Source organism: Hoplias malabaricus, chromosome 6 (assembly GCF_029633855.1).
Source record: "Hoplias malabaricus isolate fHopMal1 chromosome 6, fHopMal1.hap1, whole genome shotgun sequence".
NCBI lineage: Eukaryota > Metazoa > Chordata > Actinopteri > Characiformes > Erythrinidae > Hoplias > Hoplias malabaricus.
This window is the reverse complement of record NC_089805.1, coordinates 7,052,706-7,070,745: the sequence shown is the minus strand read 5'-3', so window position 1 is coordinate 7,070,745 and position 18,040 is coordinate 7,052,706. Positions and strand designations below refer to the sequence as shown.

General features: G+C 43.1%; 1 protein-coding gene across 1 annotated transcript; it reads left to right on the top strand.

Annotated features, from left to right (window-relative positions):
• Window positions 1-746: 746 nt before the first annotated feature.
• metrnla (meteorin like, glial cell differentiation regulator a) lies at window positions 747-17,432 on the top strand. Its single transcript, XM_066675139.1, has 4 exons — window positions 747-1,066; window positions 6,055-6,443; window positions 14,328-14,387; window positions 15,182-17,432. The coding sequence occupies exons 1-4, from the start codon at window positions 969-971 to the stop codon at window positions 15,493-15,495; spliced, it is 861 nt and encodes a 286-aa protein (XP_066531236.1). The 5' UTR covers window positions 747-968; the 3' UTR covers window positions 15,496-17,432.
• The last annotated feature ends 608 nt before the right edge of the window (window positions 17,433-18,040 follow it).

The window sequence follows — 18,040 nt, the reverse complement described above, 5'->3', positions numbered from 1 at the left end:
AGTGTTTTGTGCCTCATATCCAGTTGCATGTGAAAGATTAAACACCCATGGTTAAACTTCATTTGTTGCTTATTTAGGTGATATTATTCATTCATTCATTATCTGTAAGCTCTTATCCAGTTCAGGGTCGTGGTGGGTCCAGATCCTACCTGGAATCATTGGGCGCAAGGCAGGAACACACCCTGGAGGGGGCACCAGTCCTTCACAGGGCGACACAGACACACACATTCACTCACACCTACAGACACTTTTGAGTCACCAATCCACCTACCAGTGTGTGTTTTTGGACTGTGGGAGGAAACCGGGACACCTGGAGGAAACCCACGCGGACACAAGGAGAACACACCACACTCCTCACAGACAGTCACCCAGAGTGGGACTTGAACCCACAACTTCCAGGTCCCTGGAGCTGTGTGACTGCGACACTACCTGCTGCGCCCCATTAGCAGCTTATTAATTGGAAATAACTTCTAAATATGAAATTTAGAAAAACTGAATGTGTTTTAAGCAGCTGAAAAATGATTTAAGGTTTTTTCTGGTTGTTTATTGCATTGTTTTGTTGTTGTGTGTTTATTTATTTATATGTATTTTTGTATTCCTGGAACTTATCCTTTCAGATTTGCATGTTTTTGTATTAATAGGTTTCATCCAACTTACTAGCCAATCACAGCTCTGGTAGGCGGGGCCTGTTCGCGGAGGCGAGGTTTTGGAGCGCAGTTCTGTGGAATCTGAGTGGAGAAGCTAGAGTTGAACTGAGAAGTGAGAAAAACAACATCGCTCTGCAGAATAGGTATCTGTCGCGGAGTATGGAGTAAAGAGGAGGAGAAACAGGTCTTACGTTGAGAGAGAGAGAGAGAGAGAGACGGATGGGAGCAGGATGTAGACGCTGAGCCGGAGAATTAAGGCCGGGTTTCGTTCTGTGTAAAAGAGAAGCTCCAGGAGAAAAGCTGAAGCGCGGGGAGGCCAGTATGCTGTGGCCGCTGACGGCATGCCTTCTGGCGGCCCTGTCTCTGTGCCGCTCCGCGCTCTCGCAGTACTCCAGCGACCAGTGCAGCTGGAGGGGCAGGTGGGAAATGACTTTTTTTATTTTATTGCCTCACTCCTTGCTTATTTATGTACTTTTTACTTATGAGAGTTAATTATTTTTTTGTTGGAGGTTATTTATTTATTTCTGACTATCGTTTAATGTTGAAGGACATGTCTTTAGCCTACTACATTATCTTTTACTTGAGCATTAAGCTTCTCTCTCCACCTCTGTGCAGTACTAAGAGTAGTAGGCAAAAGTAGAAAGCTAAAGAAACCTATGTCGATACTCGGTTCAAATTTTAAAAATACTGTTATTTTAAAAAATGATGATTTGCCAAAAAAAAAAAAAAACTTAAGTTTTTAAATTACTGGTTAAATTCTAGAACTGCAGTTTACTTTATTTCTATAGACAGTCTCTGTCAGGAGAGGAATAATAAATAAATAAATAAATTGGGGCTATTTTATTTGTCATTTTCAATTATACTTTATTACAGCTCTAAATGCAGTGGTGTGACCAATCAGAGAGCAGCAATGCCACAAAACACAATGGATTTCAACACCAAACCTGAATAAAGAAATAGTGATTCATGAATGAAATAATACAAATGATTACAGTTGTAATATAACGAGGATTTTACACATCCACCATTATTTTACTTTAGTACATCTATTTGATACATGTATATGTATTTAATTAATGTGTTTTATATTATTTATTTATTTATTTATTGTATTAGGTCTGATAGTAGTATTAAGTAATAGTCTGTTTCTCTTTTTATTACTATTATTAGTCATACTCCTACTACTAGGACAAACCAGTATGTTGGAGCTATGCAAATATATCATTGCAGCATTAAAAGATAGTGTCAGGCACCTTCCACTGCTTCTAATATGCAGGGAAATCACACCAAAAATACATTCATAGCTACTAGCAAATGCTAAAATTATTTCTGAATCTTAACAACTGTTCATTTATTCCAATGCATGTATGCATTAAACATGTTCATGGGTTTGTTCAGTTGTCTACAAGTGGAAAAGGTGAAAACCGCTCCAGCATGGACTCTTTAATGGCTTTCAAATATTAAATACAAGAATTCTGCTGTAACCACAGCACCTATGAATATAGGCCTAGTTCATCTATGAAAAGAAAAGAGACTCTTGGATAATGTTACCCCCAAGAATAGGCCTCATTAATAAGATTAGGATAAAGCATAGTCTGTGCTACAGTACGTATAAATCATTATAACCTTGAATAGTTGAATTGTATATTAGCAACATCACAAGCTCTAATACCTTGTCTTACCATTCCTTGTTAAACAAACACATGTTTGTTTTGACTTTCTCATTTATTTCTATTAGTTGGCACCATTGTAAAGAGGCATAAAAATGAACGAGGTGGCTTTCCTACCCAGTGCCATATTAAAGAGCCCAATAGTGTGAAATTGAACAAGGAGTCTGGGGCAGTAATCTGGTGTTGATTAGCCAGGCCTTAAGCCAGTCTCTCATTACGCACACAGTGCTGATGTGTTTTAGACTCTTAATTAAAAGGGAGTTGCTCTCTTGGGTCTGTGCTACACATGTGCAGCTCTCTTTCAGTCATCATGACTCGCTTTAACAGATCCATCTGAGTTTGGGTGTCTCCGACTCCCCCACATCAGCCATTGAGGATTACTGGAGCCTACAGGGCAGACAGGGGTTCAGTTCCCCACCCAGGCAACCACTGCAGACTGTACCAGAAAGTGTCTATGGGCTAGACTCCTAACGTTACATTAGCCTATGTCTGTAGCATGAATCACTTTGTAAGTCACAGTGGTTTTTAGTTGTTCTGATTGTTCTCGGGTTGAAGAGGAGCATTTCTAAACTTAATATTTATGTATTTTGAACTACAAAAAACAGACGTGCTGGCCGTATACATGCATTTTTGGAGTACATCATAAAATAGGCAGAGAAATGTAGACAAAAATGGTTATTTTACTAATAACCATATGCCACATTAATCTCAGTATTATATAAAGCTATTGTAATTGAGTCTTTTGACTCCGCCACTGCAAAGAAATCAGAGTCAGTAGGTTTCAGAGGAATGTCTAACCTTCACTGGCCATTTAACAGGAAGCACACTGAAATTTCACCACATCTTACGCTGATACACATCTGAATTTATTAAACCATGACTTCCTCTCTTCCGCTGTGACTTTTTAAAAAGATACTAATTGTTTGTGAGTCTTTATAATTGGAGAAATTGGAGACTTTTTAATTATTATTGGGTTTTTTTTTTACCCGGCGTCCCTCAAGGCAGATGGCTCTTTTTTTTCAGTACAGAGCTGGAAGTGAGCCGCTGGGCTCAGGCCGTGGTCCTGTGGCGGTGGAGAGGGCCCCTTTTGTGCCGGACGGGGAGCTTCCAGGCTCTTTGAGGAGCTGAAAGCTGGGGGAGGCTGGGTGCGTGACCTGCATTTGCACTTGCATGCTCTGGCGTCGGCTACTGTTTCAGCGCTCGTCTGTGCCGAGGCTTGCGCGTCCCCGGGATTCATTGACTTCGGTTTCAAAAATCCTACCCAAGGCAGCATGCCAGTGGATGGCCTGCCAAAGTGCCGTTGTCACAAGAAAGAAAGTGTGGATGAGAGTGTGTCTGTGTGCTAGGGATGGGACGATTACCAGTTTTAATGTTACACTATATGCCTTTCTAATTAGACATTTCAGCTACTGTAAGGTGCCGCTACTGCTGGGTCAGGAATTTAGCTGTGCATGCACTACTATAAACTCAATTTAAAGCCATTAGAAATGGAATAGGATTCCCTGGAACAAGCACATATAAGCCTAAGGGTATTCTGCTCAATGCCAAGTGTTGGTTAGAGGCATATAAAGCCCCCTACATTGGGCTGTAAAACAATGGAACTGTATTCTCTGGAATCATGGAGCTTCATCTAATAATTTGGAGCTACATTAGCTTTTCAGATGCCGGCTGAAACAAGCACCTGAAATCCGGTATTCTTTGTGCAGCAAACACACAATCAATGGAAAACTCAGCATGGTCAACATCAGCTTAAGGACGTCTTGGCTGGCCAACATAGTTCTCAGTACTTAGTGAAGGAGTAAAAATACTGTAATAATTTACTTTTGTCATGATAGGAATTACTCAAACTTTCCAGTTCCTAGTTTCTGTGAATATATTTATGTAATCTGTCTAGCTGTGGACTGCATGTGAGCGGTCATGCATTGGGTTGAGCTCATGGCTGTAACACCTTGCGTATGGGAGGATATGAAGATATTAACTGCATTCTTTCAGCCCCGAGGCAATCCTGTGGCATGAGGCTAGGCTTGGAGGCACTTCATGCACAAAAACCCTTCTCAGAGATTAGTTAAAAGCACAGACGTCTCCTTTGATGCTTGGTCTTTTAATGAAAGTCAAGCTGACAATATTTCCAACCAACTTCATGTGGTGGACCTCATTTGTGTGGATAACAGCTTACCAGAAACCATTTTATCAGAATCTACCATGAGTTGCTTTGTTTTTGTTTGTTGTGAAGGTTAGAATGTCCACAGCCTGTACAGAGGAACTTTGCAGTAGGTGCTCTAGTGATTACATCAGCTAATCCCTGAAACTACCTCCAGTGAGTGCTCTTTCTAGGAAAAATGTGAAGAATTCTAGTCCTGCTTTTGATTTATATTTTCTTGTCTAAGATGTCTGTGGTTAGAAGTCGATTCAGCTCCTGGCGTTCCTCTCATTATCTTTGATCACAGTTATGTGTTTGAACATTGACTTGACACGATGACTTTATCCTTTTGTTTTGGCACAAAAGTAAGAGATGGGTTCTCTTTGTGCAAGACGAGGATGTATACACAAGAATAAGTCTACTTACAGATACAAATTATATTGAGATTTAGAATGTGAGAAATAACTCCTAAGAAATTGCACAGTGTTTTCTCATTGTGAGTGTTACCTGCTACTTCTAAGTGTCCATAAAATGTCTTGCCTCCTTTAAACTAAATATCTTTTATACGAGTTTCATAGAACGTACTAAATATAATAGTAGTTGCTGAATAATACAGGAGGGCGGCATGGTGGTGCAGCAGGTAGTGTCGCAGTCACACAGCTCCAGGGACCTGGAGGTTGTGGGTTCAAGACCCGCTCCATGTGACTGTCTGTGAGGAGTTGGTGTGTTCTCCCTGTGTCTGCATGAGTTTCCTCCGGGTGACTGTCTGTGAGGAGTGTGGTGTGTTCTCCCTGTGTCTGCGTGGGTTTCCTCCTGGTGACTGTCTGTGAGGAGTGTGGTGTGTTCTCCCTGTGTCCGTGTGGGTTTCCTCCGGGTGACTGTCTGTGAGGAGTGTGGTGTGTTCTCCCTGTGTCTGTGTGGGTTTCCTCCGGGTGACTGTCTGTGAGGAGTGTGGTGTGTTCTCCCCGTGTCCGTGTGGGTTTCCTCCGGGTGACTGTCTGTGAGGAGTGTGGTGTGTTCTCCCCGTGTCCGTGTGGGTTTCCTCCGGGTGACTGTCTGTGAGGAGTGTGGTGTGTTCTCCCCGTGTCCGTGTGGGTTTCCTCCGGGTGACTGTCTGTGAGGAGTGTGGTGTGTTCTCCCCGTGTCCGTGTGGGTTTCCTCCGGGTGCTCCGGTTTCCTCCCACAGTCCAAAAACACACGTTGGTAGGTGGATTGGCAAATCAAAGGTGTGTGTCCTTAGGTGTGAGTGTGTGTGTTGCCCTGTGAAGGACGGGTGCCCCCTGCAGGGTGTATTCCCGCCTTGCGTCCAATGATTCCAGGTAGGCTCTGGACCCACCGTGACCCTGAACTGGATAAGCGGTTACAGATAATGAATGAATGAATGAATGAATAATTCAGGATAGGATTTAAAGCATTGTATTTTCCACTATATCTGCTCTTAAGTCCTTACTACCTCTTGTTTATCCCAGAGTGGGCTGACCAATGAAGAGTACATACTTGCAAAGTAGTTTCATAGTAGTTATTCAAAAGTAAGTGCTTACCTAATACCTTCCTGGTATTGTTAGAATGACCCTTCTCCCTTATTTTTGTCCCACAGTGGACTGACCCATGAAGGCCACACTCGCGACGTGGAGCAGGTATATCTGCGGTGCTCACAAGGCTCTCTGGAGTGGTTGTACCCAACAGGGGCCATCATCGTCAACCTGCGTCCCAACACAGTCTCCCCCGCCGCTGGCCAGCTGTCCGTCTGCATCAAACCATCCCGAGAGTCCAGCGGCACGCACATCTACCTGGACCGCCTGGGCAAGCTCCGTCTGCTTCTCCACGAGCACCAGCAAGCCGAGGGCAAAGTGCACTGCTTCAGCATCCAGGAGGGAGCGCTCTTCATCGAGGCCGTGCCCCAACGGGACATCAGCCGGAAAATCACAGCCTTCCAATATGAACTGGTCAGCCACAGGCCCGGAGTGGACCACCATTCGCTGTCTGGTATGAGGGAATGCCATTTTGTTTGTCCTCTTCTTCTCTGGGTTGCTCTTTTACAAATTTATATTCCCTTCATGTTCCCCTTTAATCGTCTTGTAGCTGTGGCTTTGTGGTAAAGGGTTATTAATGTAGCCTTTACTTAGCATGTGTTTGTTTTGACCGAGTAAATGGAAAATGTAAATTTTCTCATTTAGTAATCGAGCTCTTCACCTCAGAAACCATCCAGCACAAGAGCCTTGTGTTTTCAAAGAATAGTTTTTGGTGGAAATTAAAACTCCCATGTTTTCCTCCTTACCCCAAAGACGGTCAATTGAGCAAGACATGTTTGGTGACTGAAGATTGCTTCTTTAGTTTTGAAATGGAGCTATGAATGTAATGTGTTTTACAAGTAACAGAAGCCTACACTCCGCTATATTAGCATCATACAGACAGCAAACAAATACATTTAACTGACAACCACTTGCTTTTACTCTAGGTCCTAGACTTATATAATGTTTTTAAGAGAGATTCATCTTTAATTTTAATGCCCAATTAGTTGTTGATTTAACATATTTAATTATATTCCATATTTTCCATATACCCAGGTTCCTAACTTTTCCTTTAACAAATCCATAACAACTCGAACTGTTCACTATTATACAGTGAAACGGCATACGGTTGGTTGTTTTGATGACCCTGTGTGGGTCAGAGTCCCGCAGAGCTCCCGTAGGCTCATGATAGGCACAGGGTGGGGAGCCCACCCACCCCTCTTTTCAAAAACAAGGGCATTCTTATTTTCCTACTGCACACCTGCCAAAATCGCATGGGCGGATTCAAGGTGGCTTTGGGTTTTTTTGGCTGCAACCAAAGCAAAAATATGTCTTGTGTGCTGTGTTTCTCTCTTCCTGACCTCAGGGTTAGAGTGTAAATGTATGATTGATAAACAGTGGGCTTTAACGGTGTGGGTACGGGTGGATAGCGGAATGGTATTTTGAGGCCGGGAGCCTCTGTATGGTATTTGCCTGTGGTCTGTTGAGGCCAGTTTGTCTGGAGAAGTGGATGGATTCAGCAAGATTCAGGTTGTACTTCACAGGCCACAGGTTTGGCAACTAACAATTGTACATTTCATAAGATTTAAAGCTATAACATGTAGTATTGCGGTAAGCAAAGTAATTTGCAGGTTTAAATGTATAATTCAGTGATATGCAACACTTGTTCCTAACAACGTATATATAGTAAACTGGAAAAAAAAGACAGTTGTATGTGGAATGCATTTTGAAGCAATAAAGAACCATTTTTAAAAATGTATAATTTATTTACAAAATCCTTTCCTATGGATATTAGTCATGCTATTATGTATTTAAGTGGATGTAAAACAAACACCGTCTTTGTTAGGACCCCTTGAAAAACCAAGTTTAAGCCTAAATGTTGTCCATAACGCAGTCAATTTTTATAGACAACAGTATGCCTTACAGTTTACCAAACCACACACTCAATCTTTTTTCTCTCAACGATTTGGTTTGGTCTGAGGCGTGTATATGATGATTTAGGCATGCTGTTTTCACAGTGCACGTTTCTATTACTTGTTAGCAGCATTGTGAGGCCAGAAAAGTCTTGTTTGAGCACCATTTATTTGGGGGAAAGAGGACAGTTGTGTAAATTAGATTATTCTCCCTTGTGACTGAGGTCACATTAAGTAACCAGGAGAATGGGTTTATGTAAAATGTCCAGGGTTGTGGACACCTGCTCATCCTGCATTACTTCTGATGTTGGATGATGTGTTTACTCTAGCACATCCTGTAGGTATTGGGTGGAGCTCTATCACTCCAGAAAACACAGCTCCACAGGCATGCGCTGTGCTTTTTTACCCTTGTGGCTGATAATAAGTTACACTTATATAGTGCCTCTCATTTACCCAAGAGATGGGATATGAGATAATACAAGCAGTGCATGTGCAATTGATCACCTGTGCCAGCAGGTAGCTCACTTTACTAATTTAGTAAGTGTATCCTGCTGGATCCCTTTCAGTTATATACCTGGAAATACTATGACTCATGCACCCCAGGCGTTTATTTGCATTTAATATGCACCAGTTATGATGATGGATCTGTTACTCATCACGTCAGCATTATTAAGCAATATCCCTGTCGCCCAAAATCAAAAACAGCTATGGTCTTGGGTGAAACGGCATAGATCCACAAAGCTGGCAAAACCCAGAGCTCATGCATGCAGCATATCCCTCAGCTCTGAAAGGTGACCTGTTTTTCTTTCTGCAATCGTGTTGTTGTCTTTCTTCAGCTCACGAGAGCTAACCTGCTGAGCTGGGACAACACTGCTCTCCATCACTGTGGAATGTGTTTGACACCAGATGTTGGGAGGATATTTTATCTTCATCTCTCTCTTCGTTTCTCTCTCTCTCTCTGATCCAACCCTCTTCCTCTCCACTCCATTTCTCCTCTGTCTTCTGTTCTTTTCTGAAGTGGTGGGGATGGCAGGGAGAACAGAGCTTCTGAAGCTTTCCCCCATTAGCGAGGAATGTGGCGGGGTCCAGATGTTGAAGGGATCCTGTCCCTCATTCCTGCAGCCCCTGGCAGTGTGTGAAGTGGTTGAGCTGACGGCTGTGCAGCGTTTCTGTGGCCCGGCAAGGGCTGCTGACTCAGATGCCAGCCCATTCCTGCGGTTCCTTTTTAACTTTCCGACATACGAGCCGCAGCAGAACTCGGAGAGGGGACGACTCCTGCTCTCCAGATTTCAGAGCTAGCGATCGGATCCGAACGCTACAGCAAGACATGCCACGGCGACAAACATCACGGTGACAAAGGAATACGCCAAAGCAAAGCCTGAATGGTAGACTTAGGGCAGTAAACTGAAATGCCATTTTCCCAATATATTATAAGTAGAATAGACTTACATCTCACAATCAAGTGAGAGAATGAGGAAAAATGTGTTTCAGCTAGCTATAAAGTTTGAGAAAAATGTTGCAGAACAAGTAGATGGTGGGTGGAAAATAGATGGTTTAGTTACAGAAGAAACACAGCACCTGGGTCTAATATTTTGAGGGTCACTGACTTGTTGCACTTTAAATGAAGCATTAATAAGTGCATGAAATAACTGTGGATGCTTATTAATAACAAACGAAATGGAAACATACATTGGGATTAAACTGTCACAATTATTCAAGTGAGAAGTCGCAGACCCAGAAGCCAGGCCTGTCAGCAGCTGTTGCTGAGCGCATGCCTAGATGACCTCTGACCCTGTGGATGATGTGCTGTTCCTTGGATTGCAACAGCAGCTGACCTTTGACATGCTCTCCACACACCCTCCAGCCCAGACAAGACTTGCCCAAAATAACCCACATGCAAAGAGTCATGCTCTTGAAGCTATGCGAAGATAGGCAGCTATTTTGAATCACTTTCTCCGCTGTGGCTCTGCTGCGCAAAACTATTCAAGTCATTGCTTGGTCTGGAGGGTAAGAGCAAGAAAAGCGCTACTCTGTTTCTCCTTTATGAGAAACCCCCGCACATCCTCCATTTTGTTGTCGGTAAGGCCTTTGCCCACCTGTACTAACAGACTGCTGAAATTTTGGGGCCATGTGTAAAGGATCTCAGAGCTTTGACCACAGCCTGCCGCTGCTGTTGCTTACAGGGCACTCCATGGCCCTGGCCTGTGTCCTGTGATAGCACCCTGGTCCTCACTTAAGAATACGGATCTCAATGAACTCGTCCACTCAGGGAACCTGAATGTGACAGGCTCATGATTCACACAACACTGAGGTTTCGGCTTCCTCTGTTATTGAAGAGTATCAGAGTTTGTAATAAATCAGGGTTCTATGGATACATAAGAGATGGCCCTATGTAGTGCAATGTGTAGATCATTAAATAGCCACTTCTACAGACAAATAGTGCATTTAATGTCCAGTACAAAGCCACCAAGAGCTGTACTGTGCCTTATCTGAGTTCAATAGCTGGGTGTCAAACCCAATCCTGCAGTGCACTATATAGGATATAGGAAGGCAGCCTATGATTTCTTTAAGTAGGACATGCTCCTGTATGAGGGCGGCATGGTGGCGCAGCAGGTAGTGTCGCAGTCAGACAGCTCCAGGGGCCTGGAGGTTGTGGGTTCGAGTCCCGCTCCGGGTGACTGTCTGTGAGGAGTTGGTGTGTTCTCCCCGTGTCCGCGTGGGTTTCCTCCGGTTGCTCCGGTTTCCTCCCACAGTCCAAAAACACACGTTGCAGGTGGATTGGCGACTCGAAAGTGTCCGTAGGTTTGAGTGTGTGAGTGAATGTGTGTGTCTGTGTTGCCCTGTGAGGGACTGGCGTCCCCTCCAGGGTGTATTCCCGCCTTGCGCCCGATGATTCCAGGTAAGCTCTGGACCCCCCGCGACCCTAAATTGGATAAGCGGTTACAGATAATGGATGGATGGATGCTCCTGTATGAGCATTTCTTTGTTTGAACTAGTCACTCATCTAATATCTCATATGTCATCCATTTGGAACACACCAATTATTTATATTTCATAATTTTTTTATTTATTTTTAATTTATTTTTATTTATATTTCACAATTTTTTTTTTTGGGACTGGTTGCTGATAGGGCGGCATGGTGGCACAGCAGGGAGTGTCACAGTCACACAGCTCCAGGGGCCTGGTGGTTGTGGGTTTGATTCCCGCTGTGAGGAGTGAGGAGTGTGGTGTGTTCTCCCTGTGTCCGCGTGGGTTTCCTCCGGGTGACTGTCTGTGAGGAGTGTGGTGTGTTCTCCCCGTGTCCGCGTGGGTTTCCTCCGGGTGACTGTCTGTGAGGAGCGTGGTGTATTTTCCCTGTGTCCGCGTGGGTTTCCTCCGGGTGACTGTCTGTGAGGAGTGTGGTGTGTTCTCCCTGTGTCCGCGTGGGTTTCCTCCGGGTGACTGTCTGTGAGGAGTGTGGTGTGTTCTCCCTGTGTCCGCGTGGGTTTCCTCCGGGTGACTGTCTGTGAGGAGTGTGGTGTTCTCTCCCCGTGTCCGCGTGGGTTTCCTCCGGGTGACTGTCTGTGAGGAGTGTGGTGTGTTCTCCCTGTGTCCGCGTGGGTTTCCTCCGGGTGACTGTCTGTGAGGAGTGTGGTGTGTTCTCCCTGTGTCTGTGTGGGTTTCCTCCGGGTGCTCCGGTTTCCTCCCACAGTCCAAAAACACACATTGGTAGGTGGATTGGTGACTCAAAAGTGTCCGTAGGTGTGAGTGAATGTGTATCTGTATGTCTGTGTTGCCCTGTGAATGACTGGCGCCCCCTCCAGGGTGTATTCCCACCTTGCGCCCAATGATTCCAGTTAGGCTCTGGACCCACCGTGACCCTGAACTGGATAAGCGCTTACAGATAATGAATGAATGAATGAATGAATGGTTGCTGATAACTATAATTGGTGTATTCTGTACACAGCTAATATAAACTATTTAAATTCCTTTTAAACAATGTTTATAGGTAGCTACTGTATTTGGAGCTGACGATGAGCTCCAAAAGTTTGAAAAATATAAAAACTTTTCATTAACAGGAAGTTTAAATCTTTGATTTCCACCATGATGAAGCTTTGGGCTCCATACTTGCACAACAGTCACAACAGTCAGATTTGCCAGCACACACATACACACACTCCTAGTGTTTCTGGAGCCATGGCTGTAGGGCACTAGTTTAATTTAACAGGATAAATAAAGCGCAGTATCAGTGGCACTGATTTCTTTGTTCGAATCACATGCATGGTTTTTGGCTTTAGCTCACAAACAGTGCTTTAAGTGTCTTACAATGCACTAGTGCACAATCCTCTTACAGTTTTCACTAATGCTGCTGGTCATAGTCCCACATTGTTTTCTGATTGAATCAGCTGGTTCTCATTTGCCGTCGAGTATCGAGGCTGTGTGTGTGTGTGTATTCAGTGGCTGCCTTCTTTTAAAGGTGTTCCCAACCCCTCAGGCCTGTTGCTGGTGTGTTTTAATGAGGAGTTCTTGCCACATGTAGCCAAGTGCTCCAGTTTGTCTTAAAGTCAACAAACCATGACTGCAAGGATTGTCACTGTCAACAAATACGCATCTACAGCATGTGTGCATGTCTGTTCTGTGGCAGCGTGTGCTGTATGCATGTAAATTCATTGTGTGAGCAAATAGTACTGTGTAAAATCTCAAATTTTAGTCAGAATCTTCAAAAAAATAAACTTGCTATTCAGATTTTTTTTAGTGTTTAATTTGTTGCCTTTGTTACCATTCAGTAATTTCACAAACATTCAGTGACATTGAAGTTAAGAGTCCATTGTTTATCTTCTTTGTCTGATTTGCTTCCTTTTTTGTGTTTTCTTTCCTCGGTCCTTTTTAGATCCCTAATTTTGTCTTCTAGCTGTGAAAAGATATGTCTGTGGATATTTAAGAGATAAGGCAAGAGTGAAGCTTGATTAAAAGAGGCCTTTGCCATTTGAGCCCTAGTGAGTGACTGACTGTCTGACTGACTTACTTATTTACTTACTTAGTTACTTCCGTAGTTAGTTATTTACTTACTTAGTTACTTCCGTAGTTAGTTATTTACTTACTTACTTATTTAGTTACTTATTTACTTACTTAGTTACTTCCGTAGTTAGTTATTTACTTACTTACATACTTATTTAGTTACTTTGTTACTTAGTTATTTACTTACTTAGTTACTTGCATACTTAGTTACTTATTTACTTAGTTACTTACTTAGTTGCTTACTTAGTTACATACTTATTTACTTGGTTAGTTAGTAAATTAGTTAGTTACTTACTTACTTGTAAAGTGCAGGCATGAGGAGGGTATTTGGACTGTGGGAGGTGTAATCTCACTAGAGTCTGAGTGGCTAAATTTTAATCAGCCAGTGCAGCTCATGTAGTGGGCATAGTGAAGATTAAGCCTTCTGCAGAGCTTGCATATTGGGAATGCTGTGGTTTAATCATTCTGCAGAGCTTGCAGTGCTGGAACAGAGAGGCCAAATTACTCTGCAGATCTCGTGTAAGGTTTAAACACTCCATGGATCTTGTGAAGCAAGCATAGTGAAGGTTACTGAAACGTTGGTGACACTAGTGTGACAAATACAACGCAGCCGATGGCAGTTCAACAAAGCTCCACTCGCCTACACTTGTCACTATCTCTCAAAGACAAACCATAAGTACTGTTCATCTGAAGGGGACATTTGTGGTCAATGTTGTGGTCAAGTGGTTTATCTTACATCGAATCTGCTTGGATACAGCTTGAAAAATGAGTTCTCATTGCTTATTTTTAAGTATCCAATGTTGGTCTGTTAATTGTGGAGGCGTGGGTTTCAGTGTAGGTGGATGCGGATGTGTGTGTGTGTGGCCAGTGCCTGCAGCCCTTGGTGTGTTTGTGATTTAGCAGCAGGTCTTTATTAAGTAATGAAAAACTGTGGGCAGAAATGGCCTTACAGCCAGCGTGATCTCATGCACAAATTAAACAAACAAGCTATAAAACCCAGCACTTTGCACAACATTGCACAACACTCAATCCCACAGGCAGCTCAGGTTCATGATTAAGGCCATTGTTACAAGCTCTGGAAGAATACCATCATCTGGATACTTTGTCCAAGAATGATTAGTGGGTTTCATACAATGGTTATTTCCAACCACAAAATCTGATTGGTTTACAATATTGGTTTGACCATGCTGTTATATTTAATAAGGAATACTTGTATCATTCCACTGACTGAAGGTTATTTAGTGACAGTGATGGTCACAACAGTTTTTGTTGTTGTTTAAAAACTTGTATTAGAAGCATTATACAGCACTGCAACCATGATATTATATATATGACAAAATGTATACTCTAGTAGTTACTTATTCCTTGCTGAGTTTAGTTTTTAACGTGTTAAGGATGGAGTTATCTTCCTGTTTGGACTCGGTATTCATCTATGTTTGTTTCTGCAGGTTCCTGCCAGCCGTGCACTGATGACGAGCTGCTCCTGGCTGTCTGTACCAGCGACTTTGGTAAGCATGTTTTCTACAGTATTTTGCTTCCAAATCGGATTTCGATTTTTATTAGTCTTTTACTAAATCAAAGCTCACACCTTTGCCACATGAGCCCATTAATAATGATACTCTTACTTAAGGAGGTGATAAATACTATTTGCTATTTAATCGGTCAAAGAAATTCCAGAACACAAACATTCATTATCCACCGTTTATCCGGGTCCGGGTTGCGGGGGAAAGCAATCGGAGCAAAGAAACCCAGACCTCCCTCTCCCCAGCCACTGCCTCCAGCTCCACCGGGGGTACACCGAGGCGTTCCCAGGCCAGTCGAGACATATAGTATCTCCAGCGTGTTCTTGGTCTGCCCCGGGGCCTCCTCCCTATTGGACATGCCCGGAACACCTCACCAGTAGGCAGGAGGCATCCATACCAGACGCCCGAACCACCTCGACGTGGAGGAGCAGCAGCTCCACTCCGAGTCTCTCCCGGATGTCCGAGCTCCTAACCCTGTCTCTAAGGGAGAGTCCAGACACCCTACGGAGAAAACTCATTTCAGCCACTTGTACCCGCGATCTCGTTCTTTCGGTCACTACCCAAAGCTCTTGACCATAAGTGAAACAAAACTTACTACATTTAGTACCACCCACTCCACACTCAATAACGGTCTCAGATTCATACTCCTGAGACTCAAGGCTGCACCTGGAACAGCGCACATCAGCGTTGCTGACCTTTGATTCATACCATCACTGTGTTACCACTGTAATAGGTTTTTATTGTATTTTAACTCTCATTCTCTCTTGTTCTCACTGCAGTGGGCCGAGGTAGTATTCTCGGGGTGAAGCAGGAGGAGGAGCAGACATCTGTTGCCGTGACGCTGTCTCGTCTGTACAGACAGAAGAGTCAGGTGTTTGTGTCCGGTGGAGGAAGGGCCAAGCGCTTCACAGGCAGAGTACAGATGCCCCGCGAGTGTGGGGTGAGGCCGGGAGAGGGAGAGTTCCTCTTCATTGGGACAGTGCACTTTGGAGAGGCATGGCTTAGCTGTGCCCCAAGATACAGGGACTTTCTGAAGCTGTATCAGGACGCACAGGAGCGAGGGACCAATCCTTGCCACATAGAAACAGACTGAGGAACACTGAGACTTTTTACTGTCCAGGAAACCACACAAACAGCTTCGTCTAGAGGAACTGTAACCCAGACAGGGACAGTACGGCTGTCTATGACTCTCTCTCCCCGTTTCTTTGTTTCTGAGGATGGCTGAAATCATAAATCAGAACCCGGTTGCATAAAACAAACCTTAAAGTCCCTAAATTGCCATTAAATCATTCACATTTAATGAATCATAATTATGTTTGTTGTAAAGATGTAAAGGGCTACACAGTATATCATTTTTAAAATGTGGTGGTGATAGGGACCAGAGGTTACAATACAGATATAGTCATAATATAACATCAGAAATGACCAGAGAACCAGCAAACGTTATCCAAGTTTATATATGTAATATACTGAATGTTAATAATGTATAATAGTGGTAGATTTTTAAAAAAAATGAATTTGGGGACTATTTTGAGGACAAAACTACTTCAGAATTATAACAATGGCTCAGGTATTTTAGGAGCATTAGGATGCTTCACATGTCTGGTTCCTGTCACCACCGCTATGAGCAATTCTGACTGAGTAGGGTGTAGGGCGTGTGGAACACAACATTTAAAATCAGATCACTCTGAATGACAGCTACAGTTAACTTGGTAGACTTCTGAGATATCAGTATAATTCCTCTTCTAATGGTAGTTTAAACATGAGTGTAGTTTCCCATGAAGAGTGTTTTGACCGTATAGATCATCTGAAGTTGATGTAATCTGTGATTTGATGATAATTGATGTTGGAATGGTAGATCGTAGGAAGTCATGCACTGCAAATAATGCAAGTTTTAATTGCACTATATATATTTTTGTAACTGGAAATCTCTTGGTCGTTGCTGGTTTAGTGTACCAGTCGGTGGCAGAGCATTGTGTAGAAGGTCAAATATCAGTGAAAAAAACATAAAATAAATCAAATAAAACCTTAGAAAGCCAGTTTGCCCTGTTCAACTGCTATAAAGTACACCCTTACCTGAGGAAAACATTCAAGATGCAGTACTGGGCAAAAGATAGAGGCTACTCTTCATTTAATGTCCAGTCAAAGCAGCCATTCAGTTTCCAGAACTTTTCAAAAGCACCAGTGGCTCTTGGCATTGGCTCAGTGTTGAGATGTCTCCTCAAAGTGGGAGAATGGACAGATACATTTATGGATTTGTCTAGATCTAAAGTAAAATTGGAGCTTTATATTCTCCTGTCTCACAAATATAAAAGCTTTATGTACAGTACTGATGTGGTGAGTTTTGGTTGTCCACCACCTCTTGCACATCTGTTAAGAGTTCCATTTTCTCTGTATTTTGCAGGTGGATGATCTTTTAAATCTTAGAAATCCAGAAAGAAAAAAAACTTGGAATTGTAGGCTGTTTAAACTCTTAGAAAACTGAATAAAGGTTTCTGTTTGACCTTTGCACAATACTGTATAGGGATCATAAGGGGGTTTTTTTTTTGTTTGTTTATGCAACCGGGCACAGCACACTCCCTTCAAACTTCTCACTTTCTTTCCTTTTGCTTTCCACAAGAGGAACTCAAAAACCCCACTCATGTCTTTACCGAAGCCTGAATGAGGAAGTGGCTCACCAAGCCACTTCCTCCTTCATCACTCTCATCTCTTAAATGTCTTAAAAAATGACATATTGTGTTTGTATGCATTAAGGGGGGGATGGTCACAATGTAGCAGACCTCCATGGTAAATGTGTATAAGAGAAAAAAAATGTGAAAGAACATTGTACAATGGAAGTCTTGAATGCTTTTGTAAAAAGCTTGTTTGTACAGTTTTTGCAGTTGTTTCTTATGACAGAAATGTATTGAAGAAATTTTTTAAAGAAAAGTTTTGAAAGTGTGATTCAACCCAATGAATCACAAAGATGTGTTTTATTGTTTGTTGTTTTTTTTTAAATTTTTTTTTTTTCAGAAATTAAAGTGTTTCTTTCCACGGAACCAATCCATGTGTTTATGGGTTTTTTTTCTGTGAATTAACGCAGCTGTTTGGTATCATTCTCATATAAAATGTGCATCCTTGCAAATTTTCCACGGCTGTATTACCACAAGTGATTAAAATGCCAATGTGCTCATGAAACCATCCATCCATCCATTATCTGTAAGTGCTTATTCAATTCAGGGTCGCGGTGGGTCCAGAGCCTACCTTGAACACAGGGCAACACACACACACATATTCACTCACACACTCACACCTACGGACACTTTTGAGTCGCCAATCCACCTACCAACGTGTGTTTTTGGCCTGTGGGAGGCACCCGGAGGAAACCCACGCGGACACAGGGAGAACACACCACACTCCTCACAGACAGTCACCTGGAGGAAACCCACGCGGACACAGGGAGAACACACCACACTCCTCACAGACAGTCACCCGGAGGAAACCCACGCGGACACAGGGAGAACACACCACACTTCTCACAGACAGTCACCCGGAGGAAACCCACGCGGACACAGGGAGAACACACCACACTCCTCACAGACAGTCACCCGGAGCGGGAATCGAAGTGTTGCCTAGTTGGGTATAACCCCTAGCATTTG

Bases quoted from the DNA above. Each gene is read 5' to 3' on its own strand.
- metrnla (XM_066675139.1), top strand. From the start codon at position 969: ATGCTGTGGCCGCTGACGGCATGCCTTCTGGCGGCCCTGTCTCTGTGC. The intron at 1,067-6,054 runs GTGGGAAATGAC...TTTGTCCCACAG, and splicing joins CAGTGCAGCTGGAGGGGCAG to TGGACTGACCCATGAAGGCC. The intron at 14,388-15,181 runs GTAAGCATGTTT...TTCTCACTGCAG, and splicing joins TGTCTGTACCAGCGACTTTG to TGGGCCGAGGTAGTATTCTC.